Genomic DNA, 13,060 nt, shown 5'->3' on the forward strand with positions numbered 1-13,060 from the left:
AAATTAACATTTAAAAATAAAATCTATTAATGTGTTATGTAAATACTTTCTAATAATTTAATTTATTAAGAAAATAAAACAATAAATGAGTGTAATTTTATTATAAAAATATAAAAAAATTTAAAACAAAATAAAAACACAATTGAGATATAAGAATTAGTGAATTACATTTCTTATCTATCTTAACAAAATTAACCAATAAATAAATAAATAAATAAATGACCCTGAGAGAAGTTCGATAATTATATATTAATATATTAAATTTATAAATATTTGAAAAATATAAAAATAAATGACATAATTAGAAAACACTATTATATATAAGGTCATTTATCAATTTAAATATCAAATTTGAGTAGTTTTTAATATTATAATTATGGGTTTAATATTATATTTGCTCATTATTAATTATTATAATATTTTTTTATATTTTATTATTACCCTGGTTCAACTCCCGGTTCGACCCGGTCGAACCCATTGACCTCTGATCCTGGGCTTAGCCGGGTCTGACAACCTTATGTAAGAGTCATTATTTGAGAGAGCTTTGATTTCTCTCACATTACAAGGATATAAAAGCAAATTAATATGATACGTAAATAAATTAAATGAGTCCCTTTATTTGGAGAGCTAAGCCGGGTCGGCCGGGTCTGGTTCACTGAGCCAAGCCGCGGGAATATATGCAAAGACAGAAAGGAGGGAAAAGGAAACCATACTTGGACTTTACTCTTCCATACATATCCGGTTGATTCTCTGATCTCCTCATCTCGTCGGTGACAATCCAGACTTGGACTTTGACTCTTTCCATACATCCGGTTGATTCTCTGATCTCTCATCTCGTCGGTGACAATCCAGACTTAGACTTTACTCTTTCCATACATCCTGTTGATTCTCTGATCTCTCATTTCGTCGGTGACAATGGCCGTGGAAGCTATTCTTGTGAAAGCCTTGGAACTGATCGTCGATTTGACAGCAGCTCCTGTCCTCCAATATCTGCGCCCAATTTGGGGAGGAGTTGATGGGGAGCTGGAGAAGCTCAACAGGTATTTACTCCAAATCAAACCTCTGGTTGAAGATGCAGAGGAGAGGCAGCTCATGGATCAGGCTGTCAAGTCATGGCTGATGATGCTCAGAGATGTTGCCTATGATGCTGATGACATTCTCGACCAGGCCAATACACATGTCCTGCTCATCCAGCGCAAGGCCCAGTTTTACGGTTCCTTGAAAAGCAAGGTGCGTGACTTTTTCTCTCTTCATCATAACCCACTCCTGTTTCAACTTCAGTTGGGGCACAAACTTAGAAGCATCAACAAAAGAATAGATGATGTCATAGAGGAGATGCACAAGTTCAATTTTAAGGTTGCAGACAACAACAATAACAACAACAGACCTTGGAGGAATAGGCCACAAACGCATTCATATGTACCTGATTCAGAAGTGATTGGCAGAGATGAAGATAAAGAGCAAATAGTGCAGATGCTGATACATGATCATTTTGAAGAGAAAGTGGCAGTGGTTTCCATAGTCGGTATGGGCGGTTTAGGCAAGACAACACTGGCTCAGTTGATCTATAGAGATAGAAATGTGAAGAATCACTTTCAACTATGCATATGGGTATGTGTGTCTGATGATTTTGATGTGGCAAAACTTGCTAGAAACATCATGCTCGCCTCCTCTAAGAAACCTTATGCGGATACAAACATGGAGGTGCTACATCAGGATCTACGGCAAGTACTGGGGCAGAAGAGGTACCTTCTTGTACTTGATGATGTTTGGAATGAAGATCACATGAAGTGGGATGCACTTAGACATCTGCTTCTTGATGGGGCAGAAGGAAGCAGAATTTTAGTAACCACACGCAATGACAACTGCTCAAGAATAATGGGTGCAAAAAAATCTTGTCTTCTACAGGGTTTATCAGAAGAAAGCTCCTGGGCTTTGTTCGAACGAACAGTATTCACCACAAGTCTATCAAGACAACCAAAATTCCTAGAGATTGGTAAAAAAATCATCAATAAGTGTAAAGGGTTACCTCTTGCAATACAAGTAATGGGGAGTCTCATGCAATCCAAGATCGAAGAAAGTCAATGGCAAGCTGTGTTAGATAATGAAATATGGGATATACCACGTGCTACAGATAAAATCAGACCAGAGTTGTGGCTAAGCTATGTTAATTTGCCTTCTGAAGTGAAGAAATGTTTTGCCTTTTGTGTCCTTTTGTCCGAAGGATAGTGTTATTGAAGTAGATATGCTGGTTCAGTTTTGGATCGCTCATAGGTTTATTCCATCTCAAACTGGAAAAGACATAGACGTTGAAGGCCATGAGATTTTCAGTGAATTGATATGGAGATCTCTTCTGCAAAATGTTACTGATATGAGTGCTGGTATCACCCATTATTATAGCTCTGACGGTATTTATCATGGTCATCGCAGATTTTGTAAGATGCATGATCTCATACATGACCTTGCACAATTTGTTACTGGAGATGAGTGCTCCACATTGCCTGGAAGTAACGAATTCAAGAAAATTTCAAAAAGGATCCGTCATTTCACATTAAATCCTGATGTAGGATATGATATGGGTGATCGCACTCCTAGTGTTCGCACTGCATTACCTGTTGGAACAAACTTCATTGGATTGTCAAAGTTGAAGTTGGTCAGAGTGTTAAAGTTTCATTATGAAGCAAATGTTGACGAGCTGTCTACATCAATACAATATTTGCTGCATCTAAGATATCTCAATTTTTCTGAGACTTACATAACAGAACTACCAGAATCAATCTGCATGCTTGTTAATTTGCAAACATTGAATCTGAATGATTGTTCTCAACTTGCTAAACTTCCCATGAGCATAGTGTACATGAACAGTCTTAGACATCTTTATATTAGTAGGTGTCCAAAACTAAAAATCATGCCGTCTGGTTTAAGTCGATTGCGTTGCTTGAAAACATTGACAAAATACATTGTCTCTGAGAAAGCGGGGAACAAGATAGGAGAGTTAAAGCATTGGAATCTTGACGGTGAACTTGGGTTGTATGACCTCCATGAGGTGAAGAATGCGGATGAGGCAAAAGAAGCTAATATGAGTAGCAGACAAAGCATTTACTCATTGTCCCTGTCTTGGGGAACATCAGTGGAAAATCCAGAACAAGTGTTGGAAGCCCTGAAACCTCACGCCGCATTAAAACTGCTTAGTCTGCATGATTATCCGGGCACACAGTTTTCAACGTGGATTAGAGACGAACAGCAACTTCAAAATCTGGTTAGGGTCCAATTAGAAGGTTGCCAAAGATGTGAACAACTCCCGCCCCTTGAGCAATTACCGTATCTTGAAGAACTCACTATTAGTAGAATGGATGGCATCAAACACATTATTAATAACACCACAGGCGATGCATTTTCTTTATTCCCTGAATTGAGGTTCCTTAACTTGAAAGAAATGGCTAACCTGGAGGGGTGGTACGTGGAGGAGGATAGAGAAACGGCTCCACCCTTGTTTCCACGCCTTAAGAATTTGATTATTTCTCAATGCCCAAAATTGACAAACATGCCACCACAAATTTCAACTCTCGAATACTTAGAAATAGAAGAATCATACCGCGGGACACAAATTGAGCTCTTGTCCAAGGGGAAGGGGTTCTTCAAGCATTTGAAATCTCTTGAGCGGTTGTTGCTAACTAAATGTGAGGAGTTGGCTTTGCTGCTGGAAGACAAGGAGGAGACAAGACCCTTAAGCTCATCACTTCATTCTTTAAGTATTAATGATTGCAGTAGGTTCTCATTATCAGCGGCTTTGCAGAACCTTACCTCTCTTGAAAGACTCTCGATGCATCATTTTGAAGAGCTGGTGTCCTGGCCAGATGAGATGTTTAGAGGTCTGGAGTCCATCAGGTCTCTAATTATTTGGTCATGTAAGAATTTGACAAGTGCATCATCACAAGGAGATTGTGGTCCACTGTTTCTAGAGGATCTTTGTGTTTCTAATTGTGATGCGCTGATAGAATTGCCCAAGTGCCCCACATCACTCAAAAAGTTGGTTGTGTCCAATTGTCTAAGTATCAAATCTTTATGTTCAGATATGGGACACCTCACTGCATTAGCCCATTTAGAGTTATTTGAATGTCCTAAACTGGAGTCTCTGCCAGAAGGGATGCAAGGCCTCACTTCCCTTAAGTATCTATATATTCAAGATTGTCCAGCGCTGAAGTCATTCCCACAAGGCCTCCAACAGCTGCTTCCTACTCTTAAATTGCTTAAAATCAATGGATGCCCTAAGCTAGAGAGGCGATGCAGTCCAGGAGGAGACTATTTTCGCCTTGTCTCTAGCATCTCAGAAAAATCCATAAAAAACAGCCCCAGGAGGACACTAATAGCACCTTGTCTTTAAGGTCATGAAAACATAAATGGTAAGTACTATTACTGCTTAAAGTAGCACTGCTCCCGTGTACTTATGAACAATTACATTACCACGCATTCTTTACTTTTGGTAGATACTTTCATTAATGGTATTGCTTGCTTCATACAATTTTTTTTATTTTTTATTTTTTTATTATATGGACAAGTTAGGCCACTCTCTTTTTATTATTAGATCTCAAACATTCATTAAAAGAGTCAATCTTCTGACCTCCTGTTAATAAGTCAAGTTTTCTATTGCTTAGTTATTGCTGTAGTGACACTTTCATATATTTTTATTTCAACAAATATTTTTATAAGGTGCCTCATTTTTTTGTGTATTTTTTATATTCTAATTTCTCTTCTATTTCACATGTTTTATTTATAATTATTATCACTTTCCTATTTTTGCTTCACTTTCTCTCAGTTGTGGAGCACACAAATAACATTTTCTGCTTCAACTAATTTTAAAACCAGAAATAGTAACACCACATTTGTCACAAAAGAGACGTCATTGTGATTGTGAGTCATCTAGGTGTAGAGAATAATGTTAGCACAAAAATGTAAAGAAGATAATATTCTATATATTATTATTTACTTTCCTGATTTTTCTCAAATTGTAAACACTCTAATTTCATTTTTTTAATGAAAAAACACTCTAATTTCATTTTTTTAATGAAAAAACACTCTAATTTAAAAAAAACTTAACAAAGCATTTCTTTTATTAAATACCCATTGTCTTTGTCAAACAATTTTACCTAGGAAGTTTATATACATTTCTCGCCATTGTTTTCTTTGGATGGGAAAAGTGAGGGATTTTTTTTTTCTTTCAATCTGTTATCTATGCTTGTATCATGATGAGTTGAATCATGTAAACAAACTACTAGTGTAAAAAGCATAAGTGGAATGTCTTGGAGTATGTCATTACTACTGCCTTCCCTTCTGTGTTCATAATTACAACACTACCTGTATTTTTTTTTTTTAAATTTTCCAATGTCTTATATTCTTAGTGATTTGTTTATTAACAGTTTTGAAGAATGAGCAAGGCACCGGATATCTACAATCAGAATGCATCAAAAGAGTTTCACTAGCAAATATTAATTAGTTCAGTTAGCAAGTCTGATGCTGGGTGTCATACCTGTGAATATGTTTATTGCCTCAAGATCACAATCACACAATTGCAAGGTATTCTTAATAAATCTACTTCTATCTGTCCTTTTTTCAAGCTTGATGTGTGCCTTCGTTTTTCTGTCCATGCTTATCGTCTTTCCTATAGTTAATAAACACTTGCTCTTGTTATCATAACTTGGCACAGGAAATAGAGGAAAAGACGCATCTTTCCCAGTGATCTCATGTCTTTTAATGTACAGAAATCTTGAGGTGTACTCTTGCTAGTTCTCATTTATGCAGCTTCACTGGATTGATCCCATTGGCCAAACCATCTTCCAGCCATTTATCATTAACTACACTGAAACAAAAGGTGATGTATCAATCCTAATAGTTCACATGGCTCGATTGAGGAGGTGGAGGAGGTTTTGATATTAGTCAATCTTTGTGTGCAGGGACCAAAGTTCATTCTCAAGAGCGTGATGCCCAGGAGATTCATGTATCGTTTTCTACAAGAATTTGGAGTTTTTTCCCTTAAAAGATTTGGACTTGTATTTGCTTGAATTTATGATATGCTTGTCTCATAGTTGATGCTATCTATTACTAAGCAAATCTCCTAAGGATATATACCCAGCTTGTTGAAGATAAAATCCCCTTGGAGAAATCAATCAATTGGCTTGTTTTTCCTGATTTAACTTTTTAGGAAGGATTTGGAGTTATGTAGGAGGTTGTTTCTTGGCAACAAGAAGAAAGATCACATTATAGCTGAATCCTCAGTTGCTGTTATCTATCATCAGCAAATAGCAGAAGCTCTTTGCGTGGAGAATCTAAGTCATTGTTACATGTTTCGACCTATAGAATGAGTTTGAGAATGTGAAAATTAACCCTTTCTTTTTGTCTTTCTGATTTCAGAATCAATTATAATGATGGGACTCTTCTAATGCAGGTTTATCTATCTCTTTTTTTTTTTTAAAAAAAAATTGCAATGAAGGTTTTACTGCTCTCACCATGCCCTAAGAGACCGGTGTCCGCTTTCCTTGATTTTGGGCAAACTCAACTATCTTTTATTTTTATCTTCTTATGTTTGTCCTTGACCTTTTTGTGTTAGCTTTATTAATTTCTGTTTCTATGTTATTTTAGTTTTATTTGTCCCCTCTCTTTTTGTTTTAGTATGGTTGTGTTTTGTTTGTTCTTTTTTTGTTTTGTCGTCTCTTTGAGACATCGTCTTGAACTTTATTTGTTCTTTCCCTCAAGTTTATTTGAGTCCATAAAAAATGAAGGTTTGTCTTATAATCAAAACATCTTATGTTAGGTAATAAAATACCATAAACTAAAGGAGACAACCAACAAAATGAAAGAGAAGTCTAGAGTTCATCAATCCTATAGAGGGGAGCGAGCCTAGTAGCCCCAAAGTGATGAGTGATAGCACCAGCCCAATTTGACAGAGCCCTCCTAGAGGATCCTTTCACTCCATGAGTGGTTTGGTTCTTTTTTTAGAATGCAATTACTATTTAATTTTTTCTTAGAGCTGACTGTTCACTCATCATTTAGTGGATCTCTATGTTTTTCAGTGTTTTGTTTTCAGTCTTATACTTTTGAATTTTTTGTACTTCCTCTTTTATAATAAATGTGTATGTGTGTGTGGTTGGTGTCCCTCCATTTATATAGTGTCAAAAAAAGATCCCTGGAATGAGAACAAGTTTGCAATCTTATTCTTATAACTGAGGGTAAAGACGCTTGACCAGACGATCAATTCTCACTTGTGCACATGCTCCTGACTTTTATGCTCCTTGCATTTATCACTTTCTATTCATAATTCATAAGTTATTTTAGTCATGTGTGTGTTGTAGATAGTTCTTTTAAATAATAATAATAATAATAATAATAATAATAATAATAATAATAAGAAGAAGAAGAAGAAGAAGATACTCTTCTCGTGCCTATTAATAGACTAAGAAACATGAACGGTATTAGTTTGTGTTATTAAGTTGATAAATTCTTTCAATGATTTTTGAATGTCTTGTATTCGTAACGTTTTTTTTATATATTGTTTTGAAGAATGGCTATGGTGTTACTAGATGAGGGCAAGTATTAGTTCATGATCAATTCTGATACAAGTTGTGCTACCTGTGAAATGTTCTTTATCATACATAGCCTCTGAATGAATCAGAAAACCAGTGACACAAAAATCTAGTTCTGTTTTTTTCCCTTTCAACCTTCAAATGTGCTGGAAGTTTTCAGTTCATGTTCAATGTGCATACTGTATTTAATAAACACTTGTTTTCTTTATCTCCTCTTGCCAAAGGAAAACAGAGCAAAGGATACATCATCGATGTAAATTGCCTGAATTGATATAATTTACCAAACCCTCTTTTTTTATTTTTTCAGTTTTCAGTAAATGTGCTGCACTGAGTGGCATTACGTTCATATGACTCGGTTAAGGATCCAAGAGGTGCAGGAGCTGCACCTGTTTTTCACCTATTGCCAGTTTGAAAATTTCAAAGTCAAGTGTGTTTTGATTGCACTTCTGAGTTCACAATCAATTACATCAACTGTGTATTGTTGATTGCTAGCTATTACTGGACTCATTTCCATCCATTTAATAACAGATGCAGATTTTTATTTTTATTTATTATTTATTTTTTTTTGGGGAAAGAGCTCTGAATTTATTAATGAAGAAAAAAGGTTACAAAGAGTTCAAATAATACAACACAAAGAGGAAAGAAGACACAACAAAAAGAGAAGCAAACTACAACAAGAAAAACAAAGAAAATTAGAAAACAAACCCATGCTCAGAAAAAGACTTCATAATCCACCTCGGCAGGTCACGGCCAGACAAAAAAAGGTTCAGATTGTGGAGGTTGGACCCAGCAAAGATGGCAAGGGCAGAAGTTGGGCCGTTCCATCGAGAAGGAATGTTGATCATGGAGGGATTTCCCGCGATTTGGAGTAAGTGTGAGATGTCATAAAGATCCTGCTCAAACCGCCAATTTGCAGGGTTACGAGAATCCAACAGAGCTAGAGAGATATCATGGTTATAATGAAGGATGCGACGAATATCCAATTGCCGATCAGAAGAGATTTGAAGAGCAATGCAAAGGGCTTTAAAGCCAGCTTCAAGATGGGAATCTGCTTGGAATGTGCAGCAACCTGCACAAGAGATAACACAGTTATGATTTGAGATAAGAAACCCCAACTTACCAAGCTTGCTGCCGTCATTCCATCTGTGAGCATAAAAGAGAAAGAGGCCGTCGAAGATGGAGAAGTTATTGAGGAGGAGCCTCCGACCCAAGAGAGAGCAAGTTGCCTGCATAAATTCCTGGACATGGCTAATAGCTTTGGAGGGAATGTTAGAGAAATTGGGTTTGATATTACTAAAGATTAAATCACAGCGAGCCTTCCACAAAAACCAGATCGTGACAGCAATGACAGAGATAGTATAAAAAGAAAGGTTGTAATCAGAGATCCATAAACCAGCAGAAATTAAATCAGGGAAGGAAATATTAAAGCCAAGGTTATAATTTAACATATTCCAAACCAACTGTGCACAACGACAATCCAGAAAGATGTGATCAATGGACTCAAGTTCAATGTTACAGAAAGCACATACTGAATGAGGACCAATATTAATGCGATTTAGGAAATCAGTAGTAGAGATGCGGCCATGAAGCATAAGCCAAATGAAATGCTTAACACGAGGAGCAACATGTAATTTCCAAAGCTTATCCCAACCAAGCCAAGCCATATTAGAATCAGTATTGAGATTTAAATGATGATAGATAGCAGAAGAAATTTTAAGATTTGAAGGAAGAGGTTGCCAAACCCAGTAATTATTACTCCCACAGTCATAAGCACAAATGCAGGGAATCAAAGCACCTAATAAGTTTCCAAAAATGAAACACAGAATACCATGATTCCACTGGCCATTATCAAACAAAACAGATAGGTGATAATCATTCAGATCAGCGTTAACATTTAAAAAGGTAGGCTTGAAGGCCAGAGGTATATCAAATAACCACGGATCAACCAGGAAAGAAGTCTGAACTGGATTAAAGGTTTTGATCCTCAGATTCTGCTTAAGAATGCTAGCAGTTCTACAAAGACCTCTGAAAAACCAGGAACAATTGGTAGGGATAGGATCAGTCCAGAAGTTTAAGCGACCGTATTTATGGCGAGCAATATCAACCCAGAAGTTGTTGTCTGAGTTCAAGTATTTAAAAACATTTTTAGCCATAAGAGAAATCTTGGCAAAAGGGAGGTTGCGAAGCCCCAAGCCCCCCCTCAGATTTACTATCAGTAATACAACTTCAATTAACAGCATGGATGCCCTTTCCATTGCCCCCTTTAAACCAGAAGAAGTCCCTGACCAACATAGAGATCTCCTGGAGGACCGAGTCAGGAACAGGGTAAGCTGACAGGTAGTAAGTGGGAATAGAGAGAATAGAAGAGGTAATAAGGGTAGACTTAGCAGCAGGGAGAGTTTGTAAGTTTTCCAGCGTGAGCACAAATTTTTAATCTTGGCAATCATGGGATTAAAGGAGAGAACATTAAGTTTTTTAGGAGCAATAAGGATGCCCAAATAAGTCATAGGAAAATGGGCTTGGGAGAAACCAGAGATGGAACAAATTCTATTAGCGATATGTTTATTGAACCAGGAAGGGAGAAAGATTTGAGTTTTATTAAGATTTGGACGTTGACCAGTTAAATGGGAATAGATGGAAAGACAAAGTTTGATGTTACGGACAACAGATCTAGAAGCATTGGTAATCAGAATAATATCATCAGCAAACATTAAATGATTAAAATTAGAATTCAAGGTACAATCAAAGCCAGGAATCATGTTAGAAGTAAGGGCACGATTCAAGATAGCTGAGAAATTCTGAGCAACAAGAATGAATAGGAGAGAGGATAAGGGATCCCCCTGACGAATACCTCTAGGGGAATGAAACCAAGGAGAAGGAACACCATTAACCAAAATAGAAAAGGAGGAGGAGTAAAGGGTAGCTCGGATCCAGGAAATCCAGGTCGCAGGGAACTTCATCCTAGTAAGGGTTGCAAGAATTGTACTCCAAGCAAGAGTATCATAAGCCTTCTCTATATCAAGTTTAATAATCATCCTAGGGGGGTAGTTACGGTCAAACTCAAGAGAATGGACCACCTCCTGAACTGCTATAATATTATCAAAAGTACCTCTTTCCGACATAAACCCAGCTTGCTCTCTACCTACTAACATAGGGAGAACATGCTTGAGTCGATCGGAAAGAAGTTTTGAGATAATTTTATAGCAGACATTGCATAATGAAATGGGGCGATAATCCGAAACCAGCTGGGGATTCAAAATTTTAGGAACAAGAGTAATATAAGTTCGACCCCAAGAGGAAGGGAGGTGAGAAGTCTGGAAAAAACATTTAATAGCAGCAACCAGATGATCACCAATATCATCCCAGAAAAAACGATAAAACTCAATAATAAACCCATCAGGACCAGGAGACTTACCGGTAGGGAGATCAAGGAGAGCAAGATAGATCTCCTCCTTAGTAACTTCCCGAACAAGTTGCTAGCCAGAATCAAAGGAGATACTAGGAAGATCATCAGGTAACGCACTAAGAGTAGCATTAAAATCATCCTGGGAATGAATAATAGGATCCGACCAGAGAATAGAATAAAATCTCTTGAAAGCATGCTCAATGCTAGACTGATCAGAATGTCTATTACCAGCAGAATCTGTAATGTGGGAAATGAAATTATGGTGGGCTCGAATGTGAGCAGATTTGTGAAAGAAATTTGTATTTTTGTCACCATCACAAACCCATAAGAGACGCGCACGCTGAGCCCATTTGATAGAAATTTGACGTTGAATAGCTGCAAGTCTAGAATACTGGTCAGACAGATTAGTTTGAGAGACAATAAAATCATCCATACTTTCTAAATTACAAATATTGGTTTCTGTCTGTTTAAGATCATAATCCAAAGAATTTACACCAATATGCTTCCAAGAGTTCAGTTTAAAACGAGTGCAAGAGAGTAAATGCGAGAAGATGTGAAGAGGATTACCATGAGCAAGAGACCGAAAGGCTTCTCTAACAGTATCATGACAACCAGTAAACTCTAACCAGTAATTTTCAAATTTAAACAGATAACGATTAGTAGAATCATACAAAGAGACCGACAAAACCAGAGGAGAATGATCCAAGAAACTGCGAGAGAGATGAGAAAGAGAAAAATTCTTAAACCGAGAGATCCAGTCTAAGTTAACAATGCAGTGATCTAAACGAGCCCAGCAATGAGCAAGACCACGCTGATTGTTGCACCAAGTAAAAGGGGAGCCAGAAGAGTTAAGATCAAAAAGATTATTAGAGTCGACAAAACTACAGATAAAAAGAGGCTTTGCGAGAATAGTAATAAAAATGACCTCCCTTGTGCTCATTAGGATATAAAATGGAATTAAAATCACCAATTATAAGCCAAGGAAGATGGAAAGACGAGATTTTAGAAAGTTCATTCCAAACCGCGCATTGAGAAGAAAAACGACTAGAATTATAGACCACAGAAATAATAGAACTAGAGAAATAGATAGAAGAAATCACCAAATGAAGAATGCGGCGAGAAGAGGCAATGGGAGAAACCTGACCAAGACTTTTCTTCCAGCAGACAAAAATGCCTCCAGAGAAACCCTCTGCAAGGATGGAAGCCCAAGCCCAGGAACTAGAGATTTTGCTGCAAAACTTACCAATCCGAACAGAGTTAGCTCTGGTTTCCACTAGGCATAAGATAGCAAGGTCATTCTGACGGATAAGACGAAAAATACGGGCAAGGGTTTCCAGGGATGAGAGACCCCTACAATTCCAGCAGCAAATTTTTTTAGTTATCATCAAAACCAATTAATAAAAAGAAAGTAAAACTCCCTGAAAAAAGGATACAAAGTGAAGACAAAGTCACTGATGACTGGATTCACCCATTTCTAAACGTCCCTTCTTAAGGGTTTCCACATCTAGAAGAGAACCCTTGCGGATAAGAGCGACCCGCCGAGCTTCCTCTTGATACTGATCTAAAGTCATGTGGTCATCAGGTTCATCTCCCTCTGACATCTGATCTTCTGAATCCTCAGAAGCATCGTCATCGTTGTCACTATCCTCCTCCATAGAACCGTCGTCCAGAGCAGCAGTAACATGATCAACGAGTTTGGTATGGTCTGGGCTTAGGTTAGGAGCATTGAGAGAGGGGTCTTCAACAAGGGAAGACAGAAGGACAGGGGGTGGAGATCGGTGCCTTCGATCCAACGGCTCACGTGCCCTGGGAAAGAGTTGTTGGGGCTGAGTAAGTGGATTAGGATTCTCTAGCTGTATGTGCGAAGTGACAGGAGAAGGCGCAGTAGGGGGAGGAGTGGGGTCCCAATGCACATTGGGAGAACGCGACTCAGAGTTCCCAGGCACCTTAGATAGAGTAACTGGTGGGGCGGCAATGTCAGGAGTGTCAGAAGGGCCAGAGACTATTGGGCTCGGGGAATCATGCAACGTGGCATGGGAGTCGGGGATGCCGCCCACTAGCGCCACCTCGCAGCCCG

General features: G+C 37.8%; 2 protein-coding genes across 3 annotated transcripts; both read left to right on the forward strand.

Moving 5' to 3' along the window:
* Positions 1-446: 446 nt before the first annotated feature.
* LOC120265414 (putative disease resistance protein RGA3) lies at positions 447-2,251 on the forward strand. Its single transcript, XM_039273314.1, has one exon. The coding sequence runs from the start codon at positions 916-918 to the stop codon at positions 2,227-2,229; it is 1,314 nt and encodes a 437-aa protein (XP_039129248.1). The 5' UTR covers positions 447-915; the 3' UTR covers positions 2,230-2,251.
* LOC120265413 (putative disease resistance protein RGA4) lies at positions 2,227-6,436 on the forward strand. 2 transcript variants are annotated; one of them, XM_039273313.1, is made up of 5 exons: positions 2,227-2,386; positions 2,435-4,403; positions 5,418-5,574; positions 5,705-5,869; positions 5,952-6,436. In XM_039273313.1, exons 1-2 carry the CDS (start codon positions 2,246-2,248, stop codon positions 4,382-4,384), a joined length of 2,091 nt encoding a protein of 696 aa, XP_039129247.1. In that variant the 5' UTR covers positions 2,227-2,245; the 3' UTR covers positions 4,385-4,403; positions 5,418-5,574; positions 5,705-5,869; positions 5,952-6,436. The 2 variants fall into 2 exon arrangements, with proteins under 2 accessions (XP_039129247.1, XP_039129246.1); XM_039273312.1 differs by having other exon boundaries at positions 2,227-4,403.
* Positions 6,437-13,060: the final 6,624 nt, after the last annotated feature.

Source organism: Dioscorea cayenensis, chromosome 7 (genome assembly GCF_009730915.1).
Source record: "Dioscorea cayenensis subsp. rotundata cultivar TDr96_F1 chromosome 7, TDr96_F1_v2_PseudoChromosome.rev07_lg8_w22 25.fasta, whole genome shotgun sequence".
Taxonomy (NCBI): domain Eukaryota; kingdom Viridiplantae; phylum Streptophyta; class Magnoliopsida; order Dioscoreales; family Dioscoreaceae; genus Dioscorea; species Dioscorea cayenensis.

Bases quoted from the DNA above. Each gene is read 5' to 3' on its own strand.
- LOC120265413 (XM_039273312.1), top strand. From the start codon at position 2,246: ATGCTGGTTCAGTTTTGGATCGCTCATAGGTTTATTCCATCTCAAACT.
- LOC120265414 (XM_039273314.1), top strand. From the start codon at position 916: ATGGCCGTGGAAGCTATTCTTGTGAAAGCCTTGGAACTGATCGTCGAT.